The sequence below is a fragment of the Anas acuta genome, chromosome 9 (assembly GCF_963932015.1).
Source record: "Anas acuta chromosome 9, bAnaAcu1.1, whole genome shotgun sequence".
Lineage (NCBI taxonomy): Eukaryota > Metazoa > Chordata > Aves > Anseriformes > Anatidae > Anas > Anas acuta.
Window position 1 is genome coordinate 12,626,376 of NC_088987.1, and position 22,098 is coordinate 12,648,473.

Consider the following 22,098-nt stretch of genomic DNA (forward strand, 5'->3'; position numbering starts at 1 on the left):
CACTGACCGTATTTGTTCCGTGTAATTATGCTTGACTTCTACATGTGGCAGTGAAATATCTTCCCGTCCAATGATTCCATTAAAAACTTCAGAGCAGGGACTCAAGGGAAAAGAGGAGCCAAGGTGACTCAGGGGGAAACAGAAGCTGCTGTCAGGGGACCCTCTGTATGCACAGCGCAGCAAAATTGTACAGGACAAGCAACAAAGGGTCCCAAAGGCCACAGCAGTTGCTTGCATGCCCCACATCTGCTGTGGCTCTCCTCAGCAATTGTTTTCATATTTCCATCCACACTTAAGGCCTGGAAAGTACAAAATTACAGGACAGCATTCTCTTTTTAGTATCAGAGACCCGCGTCCACATCTGTCACTGCGCTTCACCACCTAAAAGCAAAACAGAAACTGACTTTGTGTTCCCAGTCCTATCATTACTTCCCATGCTGGACTAGAAACGAAAAGCACTGACCACGTACACAAACGTTTTCTCAGCAGGGCAACCAAGAAGTAAATCGCACATCTGACCCCAAGTAAGCAGTTTTTTTAGGATCAAATGCTAATGTGTGCACTAAGACCTGTTACAACATTTCTGAGATGAGACCCATGTATAGCAGAACAGCAAGACAGAACATGACAACATGTGAAGTAAAATCCTAAACGTGTTTTAGGACAAATAAGCACCTTTTTTTTTTTTTTTTGCCAGCCATGTGGAACTGATGTTTTAAAATACCAGTGGGAAGTCACACAGAACACAACTGATACCAGCTCAGTGTGAAGGACACAAAAGCAGCATTTTCCTCGCATGGCATTCCGTGCTCTGCTCTGCCTTAGGCTGGGAGATAGGAAGTGGTTTCAGTGTAGGATTTCACAGAACAGGGCTCACTGAGCAGAAAAGGAAGAAGGCAAAAAGGGTTCTTTTAAAGAAATTTTTCAACACACTGAAGTATTCTGTCAAATCAACAAATAAGCTTACAAAAACGGAGGATGAACAATAGTGTCTCACAGTGTAATAAACATCACTCATTAAGATTCAACTGTTTAAAGATTTTAGTCAAGTTTTACAGGGCTAGCTTTGATCCCAAGAGTTATAAAATACATCCTTTGTGGAAGGAAAAAGCACTTCTGCACCTATCTTCTACCACTGAAAGGACTTCTCAGCAGCAGTCAAATGTCCGGGCTGACTTCCAGATAACACGAATGGCCAGGTCTCTTTTATTCTCAGAAAGGATGAGCTCTGAGTATCAGAGCCCATTCTTATCAAGGCCAACCAGAGCACAGAGCTTGCAGGTGAGCCAGTGATGCCCACTCAGTTCATGCCTGCAGGACAATGCAGACCCTGCCTTGGGAAAGCCAGATAGTAGTGGCACAGCTAAGCCTCTAGATGCTTAGTGAGCCTGCGAACTTTCTCCTTCTTATTCCTGTTCCCATGTTTTTTCCAGGGCTTTCCCACCACATTCCCAGAATTAGCTGTAGGCACAGACACGAGGCCACTGCCAGGCCGGTAGCCCATTGTAGCCCGGGCTCCTTTCATCAGGGCACGAACATTCTCCTGGAAAGGAAGACATAGTGACCAGATGAGAAGATATTTAATCACAAGGAACTGTGATATGTTAATAAAACCAGACACAGGCAAGTTCAAACTCTACAAGACCTGCTCAGGCCCCAGCTCCAGAGCTGCAGGAAAGGTCAAGCTGTGCAGCTGAGTAAAGTCTGCCAGTAGTTCCCAGTTCTGCCTGCAGCCATGCCTCACTGAGCCAGGCCCTCAGTGCTCACCGCTGCAAGCAGAGGCAGAGTGTTTACAAGACACTGAACTTCGACAGACATTAGCTGTGGCGCTAGGACTGATTCTCACAGTCTCTGCTTTGCACACAACACATTGTCTCTGCAAACAAATCTGGCGTCTGTGAAAGCCAGAACCTAAAATAACTTGCTGGAGTCTGGAGCGTGGGTAGCACTGCTGGGGCTCACAGCCAGACGTGCCAGCACTTTGGGCAGCCAGAGGAAGAGTCTGGTAATCCCAAAAATTCTTTTCAGGTCATAGCTTTCTGAAACAGCTTGCTGTTTCTGAAAAGGGTCTGAATTCTTGGTTTCAAAATGCATGACTATCTTTAGCTGTGCTGAAACAAATACTGTTCATACCCAGCTACTCAAGCTGAATGGATCACGCTGTGACACATTTACTTCACTGCTAAACACTCCATTCTGATCTCTGTCAGGTGTGCAGACTTCATCAGTCATGCATTTGACATTTCACTACAAGTCATTAATATTTTTTTTCAGTAGTGTAGGTGCAGAACAGATCCCTGTGGGACCTAACAAGAAGCATGTACGTTCAGAGAAATTCTCATTTTCCACTTCAAGACTTCTCAACTCGATTTCAAATCAGTTTCTATGTTCTATTCTTTCTTTCTAAGTTCTGAATCAAAATAACCTCACAGTACTAAACTTGTCTTAAAGATGGTTATTACATCTCCCTCTAAATACATGATCTCAAGAAAGAAAAGTTAGTTTGAAGGACCTGTTAGTCCAAAAACACACTCCTGGTTGGTTGCTGTATCATACCACCTCTTTCCTTTGTCTTTCTTCCCAGTCATTCTCCTGTTTGCTCAAGATTGATGTTAGGCTCATAATGACAAGGGTCACCCTGCTGACACTTTAAAATCAACTTATGTGCTCCTTATTAGCTTATCTTTCAGTCACCTAAGACATTCCCAGTGACTTATGAGATAATAAAAAGAACACAGAGCTCTTGGGTAGAAATTAGGTGTGGATCTCATAGCTTCTAACACCATTAACTTAACCCAGCAGCCCTCCACCCTCAAAGCTATTTTTTCCAGTAATTATGACACACCAGTGCCGCTGTAAAAAATTCCTTTGAAATTTCCCCCAGAATTACCTGGTGGAAAAATGTTTTGTCCACCACATTTTCAATTTGTTTTACTTTGGTATTCTTCTCAGGCTTTGCCTGTCTGCTGGCCTGGACGGTTCTGCTGTCTGGGCATCTTTTATGCTGGTGCTGAAAATCGTTTGGGTCAATGCCAGGAGGTGGATGGCAATATAACAGCTTCCCCTGTGAAAACAGTGGTGTTGAGTTGTTATCAAGAAGTCAGAGAGGAAAAAGAACAACTCCAGAGCTAAGAAGGGCCCCCAGAAGTTCAGGGCCTCACACTGGCAGACTATCAGTACACCTGGTCTCTCTTTCCAGGGAAACCCCTGGTTCAACTTTTAAGTTAAAGCACTGTCCCACTTGAAAGCATCACTCTCAGCTGCAACATTCAGCTTTAAGCAATGCAGTACGAAACTCTCAGAGGAGTACTGGAATATCCTATTAAGAAATACTCAGTGATATGTTGCTGAGAGGTGCTGTAGAAGCATGCAGTACTACAACACTCAGAACTGCAGTCCTTTGTGCCAAATATTGACCCAACTAAACAAAATGGTTTCATTTCCAGAATACCTGCTCCCTCTTTTAAAGAGATCATGATTCCATTTATTTAAAACATTAAAATAGTGTGATTTAAGGAGTATTTTAATGTACAGCGATTTTATCCAAAGAAAGAGAATTCACTTTATTGTTATTCTTCATGCTGGAGTGAAACCTTCAGTTCACTTCTTATCAGGAAGGAAAACACAGATGCAGAAAGAACTTACATTGACGTAGTCTTTTAACACGTATCTAGCTGATCTTGGCTGGTCTGGCTGTCCATGGGCTGTCATAAAGCCTCTCATATCTGGAAGACAAATCAGAAGTACATTCCATGTCAGTACGAGAGAACTAACACATCCTTCTTGTCTGCCTAACTGCACGTTTGTATTCTTCCTCGAAAAACAAAAACAAAAACAGATAAACAAACAAACACAACACACTCCCTCAGAAAGAGGTTTCTGTTGGGGAAAGCATGAAGTAAAGGAGAATTTCGCTGACTGCAGAAGAAATGCAGAAGCATCCTAACCTAAAAGGAATTATGTGAGCTGACATCTCCCTACCACCAGAAAATCTGTGTTTTTTTTTTTTAATTTCTTTTTAAAACCAAAGATAAACTGCATCAAAGAATCAGACAAGGAAGATAAACCTTCACTGCATTCTTCACAGCTTAATTCAAGCCACAGTTGATGGGAGGTATCAATAAGGATGAGAGTGCCACAGAACAACTGGTAGCTTCAAGGATACCGCAGCATACTACACAGACCGGCAGGTCATTTCATGAACCTCCTCAATAAAAACACTACAGCTGTTCTCCTGCCGCCACATTCAGGAACAGGCACAAAGTAAAGGTTTTAAAGGTATCATCACTTACATCCGTATGCTGTTAGCAGCTCTTCAGCTGTTGGCTTTCGATCTGGATCCTCATCTTCCCTTGGCCTTATGATACTTATTCCATAGGTTGCTTCCAAAATGTTTCTTGGGATATGCTGGCAAACGTAACCTAGTGAAGGAAACCACCTTGTGCTTTTTGGCTATACGATTTATCTTGCCCATGTCACTCCAAGTGCATGTTAGAAATGGTTATGGACTTTGTCACAACGCAAAAAAAAATATTTTTTTTTTGTCAAAAAACAATGCAAGTCTGCTAACAGGATAAACCAAAAATGAGGCAGGGAACAACAAACCCAGCAGGGCTGTTTTATCCAATATGCTCTCAATGCATGACCACACAAACACCTAGCAGGGCTGGAACATGCTACATCCCATATTCCATATCCAACACTTGCAGCCACCCTCACAAATCCCATGCAAAGGATATTAAAGAAATGGGGGGGACGTGGTCCCTCATCTGGTCTATAGGCAGAATTCCAGAACAAATCATCTCTGCTTTGGTGGAGATGAAAGATGGCATCACCAGACCAGGGCAGTCACAGAGGCACAGGCCAGGCTCCACATACAGGGTCTACACAAGAAATAACAAATTGAGTTCACCAAGGCGAGGCAGTGTCCATGGAGGGAAAAGAAACAAGAGATCAAATGCATTGATGAAACTGAGATGCAAATGAGAATAAGCAGAAATTTTACTAACAGATATCTGCCCCGCTGGCCCCAGCCGGTGAATTAAAAAAATCCCATGTCAAAGACAGCAAGACTTCCAGGGATCATAAATAAGGTGTCCAGATGGGGGCAGCAAGATCTTCAGCTCTCCAGTCTGTTGCGTCACTGCCTGTCAGAGGAGAAGCACTCCAGAAACCTTTAAGGTGTTGGACCTTTTGAAATAGGCAGGAGACTGCAGAAGTACAAACATCACAACGTTCACTGTAGTGCTGGAGCTGCCAACCCAAAATTATGAACTTGATCAGCATCAAGCATAACTAGACTTATTCATAGCAATGACTGAGAACAAGAAGGTTGGTTTGAAGCATGACCTTAAGCTACTCAGAGGAGCACTTAGTTTTCAAAGGTTCTCTCCTCAAGGCCAGAGTTGAAAAAAGAAGGGCCAAGCTACCTAAATAAAATTAAGACAGAAAATATATTCCACTGCACAGCAGCTCTCTTGAAAGATCCTCAAACCATAACAAGAGTTTGGAAGCAAGGACTCAAGTTTCAAAATGATATACACCGAGCCCGCTCTCTCCAACTTAAATGCTGGTGGGCAGAGTTCAGGTTGGCAGACAGTTCTCAGAGTCCACACAGCTGCAACTATTTCACAAGGAAGTTCTCTTCTACCAGGGAACAAAATAAATAAAGCAAAGCTCTTTGTCAACAATACCTGAAAGTGTTTCGTACGTCCTGGTGTAGCAGACACTGACACCTTCTTATCTCCAAGGATTGTGTTGATGGTCGAACTTTTGCCTACGTTAGGGTAACCCACCTAGATAACAAAGTAGAATGGTAACAATGATATTAGGCAGGGTCATTCCAGAATACCAGCAGAGCTCTGACAAAAGCACTTTAATAAATAGTATTGAAAAATCAGGTCAGCAGCAAAGAATACACTGTAGAATTAATCTTTCCACAAAACCCTTAGTAACTTGCGCTTGCTAGTTTTTTTATCCTTACACAAAGCCAGGTTACAGGATGAACATTGCCCATGGAAGGTATATGGAATTAAAACTTAGATTTAGCAAGTTCCATTTTAAGCACAAGGTCCAACTCACCAGTCCAACATTTACTTCCCCATCTTTCACCCTTGGTCCATTGTGCATGGTTTTGAAGATCTCCAGCAGTTCATTCCTCTGTACTAGATGGCTGAAGTTTTTGATGTTCCTTTTCTGCTCCTGCACGGCATGTTGCACTGCAGTACCATCAGTTCTTTCTACTCTCTTTGGGGCAATACCATTTACTTTGCCCCCACCTTCATCTTCAGAACAGGTTTGCCAGGCATCCTCTTCATCATCTTCACAGTCTTCATATTCGTCACTACTGTCATCACTAACCAGAACTTGGTATTGCAAAGCACTGCCTGCGGATGTGCTTTCTGCACTATTGTCTACTGTGTCATCTTCTTCTTGACTGGAGCTTTCCTCCTCAGAATCACTCAGGTCCTCTGCTACATCTTCAGTACCCAGTTCCTGTGTGAACAGTATTTCATAGGTGAAATTTAAAGGTGGTTCTAAGTCTTGTACTTTACTGTACCTACTGCAGTGCAATCGCATATTTTTTCATTATCCAGATCCCAAGGACTGACAATCCAGTCCTAATGTCTCATGTTTTTTTTTTTTTTAGGGATCTTAACGAGGATTTGGAAAAAAAAATAACCCATTTTAGGAGACTGAAAAAAATATTCCTGATTGTATTGTTAGCTTCACTGTGAAAGTATTACAGGTTTCTCTCTCCAGGACCACAATTGTCAGCATGCACACGCTCACTTCCTTACACATAGCAGCAGCAGAGCCCAGCAAATATTTTTTTTTTAATTTGTCAAATGTTCCTAGTAATAGGAATGAAAACAATTCCAAATGTCCAGAACACAAAAATGTTCTGTCTCATATCTAAATATAACAATAATTTCTAGCTGTCTCATTTTCAGTCTAAACCATTACATTTCTTCCCTGCAAGCAGTTCACATTTAAACATAAAGACCTTTTCATAAGGGCAGTATTTTTGACCTTTTTTATTTTTCAAAAAAAAAAAAAAAAAAAGACAAGAGAACCAACACATTTTATATCAATCTGGAAAAACATTTTATCCAAGAACTGTGAACCAGCTGAACAGGCTACATATTTTTGAAAGGAGATAATGGATATTCCATAGCTGAGTGGCAATGGCTCTACCAGAAGAACCTAGCAAACCCTGAAAGTGGAATTTATTGATAACATATAACTTGAGGCAGCAACACATTTTGTTCCACTGTGCAAGAAAGGTTTCTCAGTTACTTTAGGTTCTCAAAGAAACACCACCACTCAGCAGGAGAGAAAAATCCTCTGTATAGATAACCACATACCTCACAGCATCCCTCTTGGAAAGGATTCCAACTCACTGAGGTATTGTTTACAGACAGATATACAAGGACTGTTTCTGTAGCTATTCATCAGTAAGTTCAAGGAACAAATTCACATTCTACTTCAATATTCTTTACCATTTCATTAACTTTGAAATTGCAAGCTCTATGAACAGCAACAGAAAGGTGTACCACTTCATTCACCATTTTAATTTCCTCATTTTTGTCTCTGAATCAGTTATTAAAATGCTGTTTTATAGCCAATTTATAGCCAATAGGGTCTGTAGAGAAATCCTTCCATGAGACAAAGCCTCTGCCTTTCTTTCCTAGAAAGTAGTTCAGGTATATCACAAGCTTAACTGCAAAACAAATTACCAGAGGCAACCAGCACACACCCAGTTCGAACTGGTCATTTACAGTACCTTTTCTTCTCCAGATAGCCGTTTGCACTCTGCCAAAGCTGACCAGAACACCACTTTTACACCCTCTTTCTCAAAGAACTGTGCCCAGGCAGCCCGCTGCTCTTCACTCAGCAAATCCGCTTTGTTTATCAGGATCATGTTCTCCTTGTCACTGCTGACTTCCTTGACATAACTTTCCTGAAGAAAATAAGAGAAAAAATGTAGTTCTAACTCTGGTCTGGACTCCTCCCACAAGGCTATATAAAAGCAGCAAGGCAAGTTGTCACATCCAGCTCCATGCGAGCGTAGCTAAGCTTACTGGCCCTTGGGCTAGATAGATCTGGTGTTGAGCAGACACCACAGGCACAAATGGGAGCACACAACCACTGCAATACAGGTTGTTTCTGGCCATGCATGCAAATGTCTTATCTGCTTAGCTTGATGGCAAGACATTAACCAGCACCTCACAGCAAAAACTCCTAAGATCGACCGTTTGAGTAATTTCATATTGCATTGACGCAATGCAATGATGAATGCATTGACTGCACTGCATGATGGAATAAAAACGGATGGTTAAGTGTGGACACTTCCAGAGCACAGTCAGGAGCAGAAATATATCTGCAATATAACACCAGCAGAACTGTCTCTAAATCAACTATGTTTTGCGTGAAATATCAAAAAGCACTTAAGAAAAATAACGTAATGCCAGAATTCTTGAATAGTAAGGTATCCAGTTAAACACAACAGCTGAACAGCTTCAGCATACGTGGCTTAATGTATTGAAAGAAAATAAATCACATGAATAAACTATCAGAAATAAAAATGAAAATAGTCAAGAAGGTAGTTTACTTACCAGATCTTGACATCTAAACAGAAGGGGGTTTCGAGCATCCACAATCTGGACTACAATGTCGCTGCAAAAAATAAAAAGAAGCCCCATGAAATACTCCTCCTGACACTGCCACAAAAAAAGCAAGAACACTTTACTCACTTTCATTTTTTAAATGAATTTTACCTGTTTTAATTATATTATCTTATTATGTACCTTTACTGAATTAACAAAGTGTCTTAGCATTCCACATGCCCTAAGAGAGCCACATTCATGCCACAAGGCAGCATTGCTGTGCAATACTTCTGCTTGTCTTGCTCGGCTAATTCTCCTGCACAGTAAGCAAAGGGAAAGCAGGTATACATGGTTTGCCATCTAACCTTTGGAAATGTTCAGCGGGCAAGAACAAGATTACAAGTATTCTGTCACTTAGAATGTTACATAGCTTTGTCTCTATCTGTTCTCAGACCCAAACTGCAGCAATGTGCTACAGAGGAAGAAGAGGTGGTTTTCCTACACAATAAGATATTCCAGAACACTGTTATCCCCTTTGCATGGGGGAAGATGTACAAAGTCTCCAACAAATGACCTGAAGATACTGAGCATTTGCTGTCAGGTATCTTCAAAATTTCTTTTCTATGCTTTTTGTGAAGCAAAGAGTACAACAGTGGAAGAAGTCTTACACTTCAATAAAACATGTTGTTCCTCCACGTAAGAAAGGCCTTGTAAGTCTGCTTTTAAGAAATCCAGCCATCAGGCTGCCACCACATACATGACAAAGTCTCATCAGTTCTATGTGCAAATTAAACGCAATGGCTTCAGATATGAGCATTCATGTCTCTTCTTTCAAAAGGGTGGGAAAATATAACTACATCATCTTCCACTAGAACTTCTCCAGTTACATGACTTAAAATACTGGTTAGAAGATGCTGATTTAATGTGTTTGATGATTCTATTTGTTGATTTCTGTTAGCTCCAGACAACTTCAGAACACTACAGGTTGAATGGAGGGATTTAAAGTCTCACAAGACAATTACTTAAAAATAAATAAATAAGAAACCCCAAGGAAGTCATTATATAAGTCACATGGGTACAAAGTATTGCACATTTACAGAAATTCAGAGATCAATTTGAAAGACAAATGACACCATGTACTGCGATAGGATACAGAAAAGTCATTGAATGACACTGCTGGGAACTAGCTTGAAACAGTGATGAGAAAAGGCTGACAATGAATCAAATCTAACTGGCAACAGAAGGGACTGGGTGACTTTCCCATTGGGTTCTAAGACAGTATACTCACCCTACCTGAAATAAAGAGCTGCAAGAAGAGCCAAAAAACATTAATAACACTTTCCAGTCTCAAAACACACACTCATAGGGCACATCATGATATGCTGTAGCAGATGCTCCTGACCCAGCCCTCACAAACTCAAAGCCCTGGTAGCACCCAGCACAAAGACACTTCTGTGAAAGGATCAGCTCACCATGACCTCACTGATGAAGTATTTTTCAATTTTAAGAAAATCAGAAGAGATTCTCAAACTTAATTACTAGTGAAATTAAATGCCCCAGTCAGATTAACTTAGGAAAAAGCACCCCTATTGTATTACAGCTCTGCAGAGCAAACAAAGCTATTTCTGTGATATGACAGGCTGCTGCCTTTTGTGCACTGCTGCAATTTCTCTGCATGACGAGAAGCCAAAGACCAAGAGGCTCTTTCTTTCCAAATGCTACTTCGTTTTTCTCCCTTCTCTCCTGCCCCTGGAAGTCAGGATACAACTGTGCGGTTAAAAGAGAGGGGCAAGGGTTAATCTTGGCATAAGAGCTCAAAGAAATGTTCTTAGAAGATGCCTCCCACACAGAGTTACTGGAAGAAGCCAAGAGCAGCAGCATCTGAAGAATCACTGGAGACTCACAGTGAACTGTCTGCAGAATTGCCACGCTGAGAGCTAGCGTGCACTATCAGCTGCTCTTCCTGACGTCACCTTTTGATCACTTCAAAACAAAATCACTTCAATGCTGATAACATAACATTACTTACTGTAATTGCTTTTCCAGTGCTCAGAAACTTGATATGTGGCTCAAAAACTTCAGTTCAGGAAAATCATTAAACGTTACTTTTAAAAAGCAGGCAGTAATTTATTTATTTTTTTTTTTTACCTTCTTTCAATGACTCTCCAAAGTTGACGCCAAAACTCCAAGTTCCGTTCAAATGGGGTTAGAATTAACTTTTTTTCTTCCTCAAGGCTATGGTAAAACAGAGTAAAGACATCATATTTGGTGCACATCAGGCAAAAAGCACACCATTGGCTCTTCCTTAGGCCCATGAGACTTTAGTTACAGAGAGAGCTATCAAAATCAGACTCAAATGCGGGTACTGTTTCTGCTAGTTTTGCAAATAGATGAGGCACCCAGGTAAAGTCATGTCAGTGGCACTGATTCAATAGGAACACAATGGCTCCTGACTGTACCAACAGGGAAACAGTAAATAATGAAAAGGACAAAAACTCATCAAAAGACTTTCTGTGAAATTTCAGAGCTGCAGTAACGAACCTGGGAAGTTATCCCAAATGCCAGCAGTTATTATGCAACCAAGTATCACCTTGAGAAAATAATGCATTTCAGGACAATACTTGACATAGCTCTATACAATCTTTAACTCACTATTAGCAGAGCCCGAGCGACTTTGCACAGAGCAAAGCAGGCTGTGTGATACAACCTAACTCCCCAGGCCAGCGGAGGCAGCACAGGACCAGCACAATCTGCTGTAGACAGAGCTGGCAGCACCACTCTCAGGGCAGCACTGCTGCTCTTAGATGACACATTCATCACTCCAAAGTCAAGAGCACAACACACTCCGTCGTGAACGTTAGGGAATCACAGGGGCAAGGCTGAATGCAGTACTTTTAATAAAGCAGATAACACAGTTTGGAGATTGAGTAACAGCAGCTATGGGTAAGCACTGCAAGAATTTGGGCCGTAAGCAGTACAAGAATGTGCACGCACAGTAGAACTACGTGCAGCTCACCACAAAGGTGTGTCTGTACTGTGACTGGGATGTCCAACCTTCTAGAAGAAGTACAAGGAGCCACTGAGAAGAGATTAATTTTAGATGTCTAACAAGGATAAGTACAACCCATCTCTTCCTGGGGAAGGGTCCAAATCTGAACAGCCATACACCACACACACGCAAGTGCATACTCACTGGGCAAGCTGTCGCCTCCATTCAAGAAAGCTTTCCCTCTCAGCTTGTTTCAAGTCTTCTGCACTGGTTGTCCTATCCCAATATGGCCTGCAACAAATGCATTTTGGAGCAGATGGTCAAAAGTTTTAGTGGTTATACCAGTTATATTATTATAGCAAGCATCTACAAAGAACACAGGTACCACACGCTCAGTTACAGTGACGTGGTTGTAGGTCACACGTACAGGCAACTATTTGCTGCTGCTTTAAGTACTTCTCATTTCCTTGGTCCCTTTAAACCCCGCCAGCTAGAGTGAAATGGACATTACCCTACACACAGCATATCTCACACAGCTGGTCTCCCCAACTGAGATTTGCAGGGCGTTGAAAACAGAGGATTCATCTCTCTTTCTACCGCGCATAAAAGGTCTGAAAGGTTTGCTGGGTGGAAGGCCAGGTCACGGCACCCCCCAAAACACAGGGGGTGACAAAGCAGCGTCCCCAGGCTGACAGAGCCCACACGGGAGCCACCACCTCAGCGAGCCCCCAGCCCAGCATCACCCACCTCCTCGGGATGCGCAGGAACCGCCGGTTCTCCTCGTGCAGCTGCTGGACGTGCTGGGCCTCCTGCGCCGTGAGCAGCCCGGTGCGGCTCTGCGCAGACACAAACTGGATGTTCAGCCGCTCTGAGGGATGGACAGACAGACAGAGGCGGTCACACAGAGCCCGATGTGCCTGGCAGCACCCCTGCTGCCTGCCCCCATTACCCCAGCCCCCCTGCCCCATCCCCACAGCCCCACACCCCCCCCAAGGCCCTTTCCAGCCCCTCACCGGCCACGAAGCGGGTGCCGGCCAGCTCGGCCGTGGCCAGGAACTCCTCCAGCGGGCTCTGCTCCACCGCCGACCGCTGCTCGGGGCCAGCCTCGTCGCCCACCTCGCTGGCGTGCCGCTGCCGGGACGGGACAAGAGGGCACCGTTAGCCCGCACCGACCCGCCCTGTACACCCCCGGCCCCATCCCCGGCCCCATCCCCGCCGCCCTACCCATGAGGCGGCCCCGCGTTGCCCCGCGCCCCGCTGCAGGCAGCGGCCGAGCCCCGCTCCCCGCTTCCTCCCCATGCGGCCCGCCCGGAACCGGCCGCCCCGGCAACCGGAGCTCCCCGCAGCCGCCGCTCCGCCGCGGCCCCGCTGCGCCGTTCCGGGGAGGGAAGGTTCCGCCCGGTGGCCCCGTGGCCGTCCTGGGTCCCCCCCTTGTCCCCATCCTGCGTCCCCGTTGTCCCCTCTGTGTGCCCTGCCCGGCCCCGCGGCCGTCGCTCGCTGTCCTGCCCCGCCGGCTGTCCCTGTGTGCAAAGAAAGAAGGGCTCGGTGGGATGCCTGCAGCCCGCTCAGCTGCCTCTTTCCCCTCGTTTTTTCCCCCAAAACCTCCACACGGAGGGCACTCGGTGGTCCTGGTGCCTCAGGGGGCCATCAGGGGACCATCAGCGGAGGACTGAGCCAACGACCCGCTGCTCAGCACCTCCCGGGCTTTCATCCAGCCTCCTTCCACAAACCCATCTCAGGCCTTCAGCAGGGTGCATCAGCAAGGGGCCCTGCACACAGCAGTGCTGAGGGAGACACAGACTGGGTGACCAAGTGACAGAGACAGCCAAGTCTCACCTACGTCCTTAATTCCCTATTTTTAACTGCAGCGTTCCCCAGCCCACCCATCGCTGTGCTGTGTCTACCTGAGCAAGATGGGTTTCTTCTGGTTGTACCTCACCTGGCAACCTGCTTCTCCTAGATGACATTTACCAAGGAGTAAAAGTCTTCTAGGAGAAAACACAGGAGCTGCATAGAGGTGGCCTGGGTACCCATGCACATACATTAGGGGCTGAGAGCTCAGGACAGCACAGAGGAGATGGGCACAAAACCTCCAGCAGCACAGCCCCGCTTGGCTGCACCACCAGGCTCCTCTGCTCCATGTTACCAGAGCGCCTGGCTGGCTGGAGGGCGGCCACAGCTGCTGGGACTGCTCACAAAAAATCCTGGATAGACAAAGGCAAAGTCTGCTCCCCTTCCACTGCGGGGTAATCATCTGCTAGTACCAAAAAGGCTGGCTTCCCTCCCAACTTCTTCTGCCTTGGAGCGAAACCATTGCTCCAGTTTTTCATGCAAATCCCGAGAATTATTTAGTAGCAGCAGCTCATTTTCAAAAGCCAGCAGTGCCAGTGCATTTTGCCTAAAGGAAACATTGTTCTTTCTGGACAACTTTTCCTCCATTTTCCTTTAAGGCAGCACTGGGAGATCTCAGGACTGTGTCTCTGAAATATTCATGTGATGGCTATTCATTATTCATGCGGTTTCACAATGCTTGATTCAGCGGTATTACCGGCTCAAGCCTGACAAGCAGATACACTAAGAACCACCCCCTGCCCCCCAAGGCACCCCTGAAAGGACACACGGACAGTTCTCTGTGCAGCATTTTATCTGCCTGAATCCCCTTGTTTGCAGCTGCAGTCAGACACGTGTCCGCACGGCAGGGAGATGGGCCTGAAGAAACCACAGGGCTCCTGGCGGGCAGGAGGGCACCATGTATTCACCCAGGGTCTGGAGAGCAGCTGGGACAGGGCTGGCCTGGGAGGGGACAAACTGGCACGCAGAGCCAGCAGCAGCACCAGGCTGTCCTCACGGGTGGGACAGAGGTGCCAGAGGAGCCCTGGACCTGGCAGAAGGGCCACCACGACATGCCACAGGGCGGGCTGAAACCATCCTGCACCTGGGACCACCAGGAAAAGGGGGAGCCTGGTCTTGTGGGAGTGAGCTCACTCCTCTTCAGGAGCAGGCTGAGCGCTGGGGAGGCATCAACCCTGCTGGTGCCCTCCAGCAAGTTTTTCAGACTCCGCTTATTCCACCAGCCACACGAAGATAAAATCACCTTCCTGCCTGTCGGGGTGGGGGAAGGTTAATCAGGCAGGGCCACGTGCATCAGAGCAGGCAGGGGATTTCTCCAGCTTCCCAGGCACTGGCTCGACCTGGGCTCAGCCCCGCTGCCCCGTGGCTCCCCGGTCCCATCCACACGGACAGGGGCAGCCCTCGTGGCACTGGGACATCGGGCAGAGGACACTGCCCTGACGCCACCTCTGCCCCTTGGCTGCTGGCACAGCAGGAGGTCAGATGCTTGGCACGGTCTGTGAGCACCTCCCGGGGGCTCTGCCCCCCGCTGCCCTCTAATTATAGCAGCGGGCACAGGAAGCACGGGGCCGCCTGTGCAGGAAGCGGGGTGTGCCCGCCCTCGGTGTCTGAAAAACAACTGCGGTGGCAGAGGTGTGCCGCGACCGCCGCGGCCTCAGCTGCCCTGCCCAGAGGCACATCCCCGGCCCCGGGGCTGCGGCACCCTGAGCTGTGCCAGCAGCAGCCCTCAGTGCGCCAAGGGACCTGGGGCTGTCACCGCGTAGGCACCCCGTGCTCCTCACGCCCTCCTGGCATCGCTCCTTCCAAGCCCTGGCCCGTCAGGATGGGGTGCTGATGCCCTTTGGCACCCACGCAGGGTGGCAGGAGGTGTTAATTAAAGGCCATTAATGACCCTTTTCCTTGAGAGCTGGGGTGTGCCTCACGCCACCCCCAGCCCAGCCTATCTCCACGCAGCAGGTGAGAGCTGGAGGAGCAGCACTGCGGCAGGGGACACGGCACTTGTCCTGCCCTGCGGGGCCTGGGCTCTGCTCAGGCTTTCATTTTCATGGGAAATCCTGACATTTCAACGCTTCCTTTGTCCCACTTGGGAACAAAGGGTTGAAGCTCTGCCGCTTATCACAGTTACAGAGCCTCGAAAACGCTTTGTTTTGGAAAATACTGAAATGCCGGTTTGAAGCGTTTCGCTTTGACTGTGTCACTTTGTCTGCTGCAGCAAGATGAGATCTGCTGCTATCTAGGGTGTGTTCACATGCTGACAAAATCAATACAACCCCATGAATTATTTCGGCCTCCTCACATCCACTTTCCCCCATCAGCAGGCTGCTCGGGCACAAGCAGCACCCACTGCCCTCCCCAGCCATGCAGACCTCTGCCAGCTCCAGCTGCAGGGCACAAAAACCCCCCTGGTGCTGGGGCTGCTCCCCGCAGGGTGTCACCCATCCGGGAAGCACCAGCAGGGCAGGCAGCACACGTCCCAGCAGGGGCGATGAGCAGCACACCCCAAGCCCGTAGCAGGCAGTGGGGTGCAGCTCTGGGCCTCATCCCGCAGAGCGAGGAGGACGAGGGTGGAGCAGGGCAGGAAGGGGCAGTGCTGCCAAGGGCCAGGCACAGCGCCGCAGCTCAGGCTGTGAGCGGGGAAGGCTGGGCTGCTGGGGAGAGATTGTATCTGCCAGACTTTCCCACGCCGTGGAAAAGCTCTCCGGGCGGGCACACAGAGGCAGGTGATGCTCGGTAGCTGCTGGTGTGTAACGTAGAGAGCAGGCTGCTTGGCTCCCCCCGGGCTATGGGGCTGTGTAGATAAGCCCCTGGAGTGCATGCCCTGCAGAGCTCAGGTCCTGCTGTCCTCGCAGGGAGCCTTGTGCTTGTCCCGGCCCTGCAGGGCTGGCCGCTGTAGTGCTGTACCTCAGGTTCCCCTCCTGGCAATGAAACACAGACATCCACGGGAGCATCCACACGCTTAGGGCTGGTGTCTCAGACATAACTGAGCCTCTCTGTGCTGCCAGACTTCGTGCAGACACCCAGCAGCAGCACCACCCAGCCTTGGGCTGGAAACACCGCAGCACAGACCCCAGCTCAGGGCTACAAGGGGTCGGCCCCGAACTGAAGCAGACAGAGACGGTCCTGATGCTAATCAGGCCCACTAACGAAGCATGGAAGGCTGCAATGGTCTGGCACTCCAAACGGTGAGAAAGTACAGTTAGGAGCCGAGCTGAGACAATTTCCATCCTGAGGCAGGGTTTAAACCACAAGGCGCCTTCCCTGCAGCTGCACTTTCGGCTGGCCCACAGGCAGCTGCACTGGGTGCTGCTCCCCGGCTGCAGCACCCGTCGGGCTCCGTGATGGATGACGCTGAAACCTGCACCCCGTGTACGTGTGCTGAGCCCAGAGCAGCATCTCAGAGGGTGCAGGGCTTTACACCCAGGACAGAAAACGAAGCCTGCCCTTCCCAGAACCAGCGACAGACTTTCTAAACCTGCAAAAGTGCTGCGCTAGACCCACCAGAGACAGGAAACGCCGTGTGTTGCAGACACACACCCAGCAGCGCCTCTGGAAACAGATGCGGTCATGGGTCCCTGCCGACAGCCCGGGCTGGGCCCCTGGGGACCGCGTCTGCAGCGCTGCCCGCGGTGCGGGGCTGGTTTCGAGGGGAAGCAGGCGGGCAGCTGGGCTCCGAGCTATGGGCCCCGGCCGCCGCGGTTCCCTGCAGTTCCCGGGCAGGCTGCTAGGTGGCACGATGCAATAATAATACCGCCAATTAGCTCTAATTGATCCAAACTCTGTAAACGATTTGTCAGACGATTTAAGCGCACTTTTGCCTGTTTTACCGCATTAATAAGTACTCGCTCCCGTTCTGCCCAGCGCTTCTGGACACCCCGACAAAGCAGCTCGGGACGCGCTCCGCAGAGGGCAGGACAGCGCTGCGGGAAGCTGCGGCGAGCAGCCGGGGGCCGCCTTTTCTGAAGCTCTCATTTAGGGGACCGTGCCCGAGCATCCCCACCAAAAAGCTGCAGGAAGCTTCTGCTCTCCCTGCTGCACCGGGGGGGGCTGCACAGCACCTGCCGGTCTCCCCCCACCGCAGCCCCCCGGTGCCCGGTGCGCGGTGCCCGGTGCGCGGCGCCCGGCGGGGGCGCACGGCGGCGGGGCCGGGGCGCTGCGGGGCGGCGCGGCGGGGCTGACACCGCCCCCTGCCCGCCCCTCGGTGGCGGTGGCGGTGCCGGGGCCGGGGCCGGGGCCGCAGAGCAGCAGCGGCGGCGCAGAGCGCAGCGGAGCGGCGGCGGCGGCGGCGGCTCCGCGGGCCGCGGGCAGCGGGCGCTCCGCCCTCGGTGCGCGGGGCCTCCCCTCTCCGCGCCCGCGGAGCGCCGGCAGCCGCCCTATATCTCCGGCCGCGGCCCCGCGAGGATGTGAGGCGGGCGGGCAGCCCGGCCGCCCCCGCCGTGGCATGAGCCCCCTCGGCCCGAGCCGTCGGCGCGGCGTGTAGCCGAGGCTGGGCTGGGGCGATGCTGCCCTGGAAGCGGAGCAAGGTGGAGCTGGGCGCCGGCGAGGCGAGGCGGCAGGGCAAGGCCAAGGGCTACGCGGTGAGCGTGCACTACTCGGCGCTCACCTCGCTGGCTCGAGCGTGCCCCGAGAGCGCCCTGCACCGCGTGGGCAGCATGTTCCGCTCCAAGCGGCGGAAATTCCGCGTGACCAGCGAGGATCCCACGTACACCGTGCTCTACCTGGGCAACGCCACCACCATCCAGTCCAAGGGCGAGGGCTGCACCGACCTGGCCGTCTGCAAGATCTGGAGCAAGAGCGAGGCCGGCCGGCAGGGCACCAAGATGAAGCTGACCATCAGCGCGCAGGGCATCCGCATGGCCCACGCCGAGGACAAGGGGCTGCGGCGGCCCGGCCACCTCTACCTGCTGCACCGCGTCACCTACTGCGTGGCCGACCCGCGCCTGCCCCGCGTCTTCGCCTGGATCTACCGCCACGAGCTGAAGCACAAGGCGGTGATGCTGCGCTGCCACGCCGTGCTGGTCTCCAAGCCCGAGAAGGCGAAGGCCATGGCCCTGCTGCTCTACCAGACCTCGGCCACAGCGCTGGCCGAGTTCCGGCGCCTGAAGAAGCGGGACGACGCGCGGCACCAGCAGCAGCAGCTGGTGGGCGAGCAGAGCATCCCCCTGGTGCCGCTGCGCAAGCTGCTCAACGGGCAGTGCTGCTACAAGCCGCCGGTGGAGCGGAGCCGCAGCGCGCCCAAGCTGGGCTCCATCACCGAGGACCTGCTGGGCGAGGAGCAGGAGGAGCGGGCCATGCACTGCGAGGACTGCGAGGACATCCTGGAGGCGCTGGGCGAGCCCGAGGGCGAGCTGCTGCGCTCTGGCGCCGGCCGCGGCGAGGCTCCGGAGCTGGGCCAGCTCCTGCGCGACCTGGGCGAGCTCAGCCTGGGCAACGACCTGCGCTCGCTGCGCGCCGACCTCCGCGTCCGGCGGCTGCTCTCCGGGGAGAGCACGGGCAGCGAGTCCTCCCTGGAGAGCAACGGCCCCGACGGCGCCGCCCCGGCCTGCAACGGCGCCGAGCAGCCGCCCCCCGGCGACCCGGAGACCGGCTGAGCGCACGGCGGCGCCGGGGGCGCACGGCTCGGCCCGGGGCACCGGCGGCCCCCCCCGGCAGCGAACGGCCCCTGCCGGGAGTGCGGGGCTCCGCCGGGCCGCCCTCGGAACACCGGCGTGCCCCCGAGCCCCCCCCGGGAGCACCGGGTCCCCTCCGCAGTCAGCGCACGGTGTCCCCCCCCATCCCGGAGCCCGTGGTTTCACTGGGGAGCACCGGGACCCCTCTGGCGGCACCGCGTGGCCCCCACTCGGTTGTGCATGGCCCCTCCGGGTCCCCTCCGGGTCCCCCCGGCCCCTCCGGGAGCGCACCGGGTCCCTCCGAGCTCCCCCGGCCCCTCCGGGAGCGCACCGGGTCCCCGCGGCGCCGCCGCGTCCCGAGACCGGGGGCCGGGGGCTGCCGCGGCCCGAGGACGGGAGGTGGCTGCGGGCTGTTTACCTCCGGCTCAGCCCTTGAAGATCTGCCAAATTCCTGGAATAGCTTTCCCCGGGGAGGGAGGGAGGGAGGAGGGAGGTGTTGCGCCTTGTTTACAGTCAGAAATCTCACATCCGAGGGGAGGGGGGGGCGGGGGGGCGCCGTTTTCTACATTAAAGTCACTCCATCGTGCTGTCGTGTCCGAGAGGTTTGCACTGTTGTGAATTTTTTTTTTATTATTATTATTTTTAATTTAGACCCTCTTTTTTTTTGGGCCCCGGTCCTATCCCCGGTCTCAACGCTCTAGATCTTTTGCTGTGCAAAAGAAAACTCTACTTGTGGCTGTTCACCTGTACATAGGGAAATGTATGCAAATACATTGGGTTATTTTTAAGAACACCACCATCGCGATCTCCTCTGTTTGCACATACGTGAAGAAAATAAAGATGACGATAATTTAAAAGAACCGGGGTCGCTGTGGTGATTTGTCCTCATTTGTTTGCGTTCCTGGAAGGAGTGGGGGGGGTTAGCTCCCTCGAGACACGTTGTACGGGGTGCTTAAGGTCTTTTCTGAGACACGGGGATGGGATTGCCCCTACCAACAGGGACAGGAACGTGCACGAGGCCTCGTGTCTGCTGCTGGATCGTAGCTCTTCTATCACTGCTAATTATTATAATCACCAGAGCTGCCTTCAGCCGCAGCACCTGGGCTGTGCCCTGCTGGGCTCACCACTGCAGCAGGGCCGGGATGATGCTGGGTGCTCCGGTAGGTGGGAGTGGGATGGGACTGCTGCATGGGATGATGGTGCTTGGGTAAGCTGCTTCTTGCCTCGCCATGCACTCTGGGGCTGCTGTGAGGCTTGCAGCTGGGTGCTGCAGCACGCAGCCACCGCTGGATCCTTGCTGCTCACACTGCCAGCCCGAGCCAATTTCATAACCTCAGCTGGGTAAGCAGTGAAGTTGATTAGCCACAGGACTGCCGTGGTATTTTTAGCTCTAAATCTGTTTGCAAGTGGCAGGCTCCCGGGGCAGTAGGGATGTTCCGGTTTCATTTGTCCCCAAGTGGAGGTATCAATTAAGAGATAATTAATCTGGCACTTCTGATGTCTCCGTGTTTTCCCCGGTGCTGCAATCAGGCAAGGTGCAGGAATGTCACCCCATGGCCCAGCCACTCCTGAGACCATCAGCTGCCGGGGCCAGCCCGGACTCCTTGTGCAAGGAGCCAGCCGCCGAAGCTGTAAATACCTCATTAAAACATTGCAAAATCTGCTGCCGCACCAGCGAGGAGCTTGTACAATCGCCTCGCTGTGAGTCAGCGTAAGGAGGGAGGCACGGCGGGGCTGCCCGCACATGAAGGGGATCCCGGGGAGAGGGCCAAGCACCTTTTGGAGGTGGTGAGGGTGAAACACAGCAGGGAAAGTCCTGCAGCCTTTTCCCCTGCTCCGAGCTGCTCGCCCTTCAGGGGGGGACCTTCAGGGTGCTGGAAGTGGTGCGTGACCACAGCCCGTGTGTCGCGGGGTGCAGGGAGCAGCTCACTCAAGTGTGGCGGTGTGAGCAGAGCCGGGCAAGCCCGGAGTGTCACGGGCTGTTCCGAGCTCACGCCAGCCGCTGAGTGACCCGGCGGTGTTTGCTTTTACATCCTCTGTGTGTGCTTAGAGGCGGTTAATGGCATTAGCTCAGTCAATGCCTTTCCCTTCTCCAGGAGAGCCATCGTGTCTGCAGAAGTAAGGAAGCGATTTTATCGCATGCCATCGCCACAAGCAGAATTCCCCGAGCAGCGAGAGCTGCAAGCAGGGCCTGGAGCATTTCCCCTCAGAGCCATTAGCTGGGCTACCGTGCAGTTTCCTTGGGAGGAAGAGGCCAGCACAGCTCATTAGCTGCAAATGCAGAGTTCAAATCCCTTTGTGACATTTTCGCACTGGAACCATTGAAAAAGCTCACACAGAGCTAGCGTGCGAGGCTATCCGTGTGCGCTCAGCTGCCCTGCCCTCCCCTAGCAGCAAGCACGGGCCTGCAAATCCCAACAAGTGCATGTGAGAAGAAGAAAAAGGTCATTAGATTTTCTGCACAGCAAGCCTGAAGGAGCATCTCCCTCAGGTGAGGAGCGAGACCCTCTCTGTACTAGGTCCAGGAGAAGCCCTGAGCTGCTGATGGTTTCCCTTTGAGACAAGCAGCGTCTTGCCGGGCTGCAGAGCCTGCTGGCAGGAGGCAGCCCTGGGAGAACGCCCGCGCTCCCGGCACAGGCTTTGGGAAGGGCTCCACGGGACACGCAGCCCCTGCCGAGGCCGCTCCCCGCTCACGGCAGAGCCTCACGTTCCCCCACGGATCTGTCTCCCTCCGTCAGCGCTAGCTCGGCTCCGCAGCTGGCGAGGGTGAATCAGCCCCTGACGCAGCTGCAGCGTGTGGGCTGCAAGAAAGCACGGCAGCCTCGGCGGCTCTGCTCCCCGGGAGCCAGCCACCCCGTCCCAGCACCCATTTCCCAAGGACAGCCCTGCAAAGGAGAGAAAAAGCAGCCTAAATGCTCTGCTGGTACGTTTGGGCTGTGTGGGGAGAAGTCCAGTGTTGGAATAGAGGTTTGCCAAACTACCAGTCCAGCCTTGCTGGCATAAATCACCCCCTTGCCCACAGGCACAGCAGCCAGGGGATGGC

General features: G+C 51.5%; 2 protein-coding genes across 2 annotated transcripts; one reads left to right on the forward strand and one right to left on the reverse strand.

Annotated features, from left to right (window-relative positions):
- Positions 1-906: 906 nt before the first annotated feature.
- Positions 907-12,955, reverse strand: LSG1 (large 60S subunit nuclear export GTPase 1). The gene is made up of 14 exons (XM_068691796.1): positions 12,823-12,955; positions 12,612-12,729; positions 12,346-12,466; positions 11,803-11,889; positions 10,758-10,844; positions 8,619-8,679; positions 7,787-7,963; positions 6,082-6,495; positions 5,694-5,795; positions 4,740-4,883; positions 4,293-4,416; positions 3,646-3,725; positions 2,891-3,064; positions 907-1,543 (listed from the first exon to the last, which is right to left on the reverse strand). The coding sequence occupies exons 1-14, from the start codon at positions 12,895-12,897 to the stop codon at positions 1,364-1,366; spliced, it is 1,944 nt and encodes a 647-aa protein (XP_068547897.1). The 5' UTR covers positions 12,898-12,955; the 3' UTR covers positions 907-1,363.
- Positions 12,956-17,653: 4,698 nt separating this feature from the next.
- FAM43A (family with sequence similarity 43 member A) lies at positions 17,654-19,184 on the forward strand. The gene has a single exon (XM_068691797.1). It carries the CDS (start codon positions 17,946-17,948, stop codon positions 19,035-19,037), a length of 1,092 nt encoding a protein of 363 aa, XP_068547898.1. The 5' UTR covers positions 17,654-17,945; the 3' UTR covers positions 19,038-19,184.
- The last annotated feature ends 2,914 nt before the right edge of the window (positions 19,185-22,098 follow it).

Excerpts from the sequence above, each read along its gene's own strand:
- LSG1 (XM_068691796.1), bottom strand. The coding sequence starts at position 12,897 with ATGGGGAGGAAGCGGGGAGCGGGGCTCGGCCGCTGCCTGCAGCGGGGC. Across the intron at positions 6,496-7,786 it reads GGCTATCTGGAGAAGAAAAG|GAACTGGGTACTGAAGATGT; the intron begins GTACTGTAAATG and ends CTGTTCACACAG. Across the intron at positions 1,544-2,890 it reads ACAAAACATTTTTCCACCAG|GAGAATGTTCGTGCCCTGAT; the intron begins GTAATTCTGGGG and ends CTTCCTTTCCAG.
- FAM43A (XM_068691797.1), top strand. The coding sequence starts at position 17,946 with ATGCTGCCCTGGAAGCGGAGCAAGGTGGAGCTGGGCGCCGGCGAGGCG.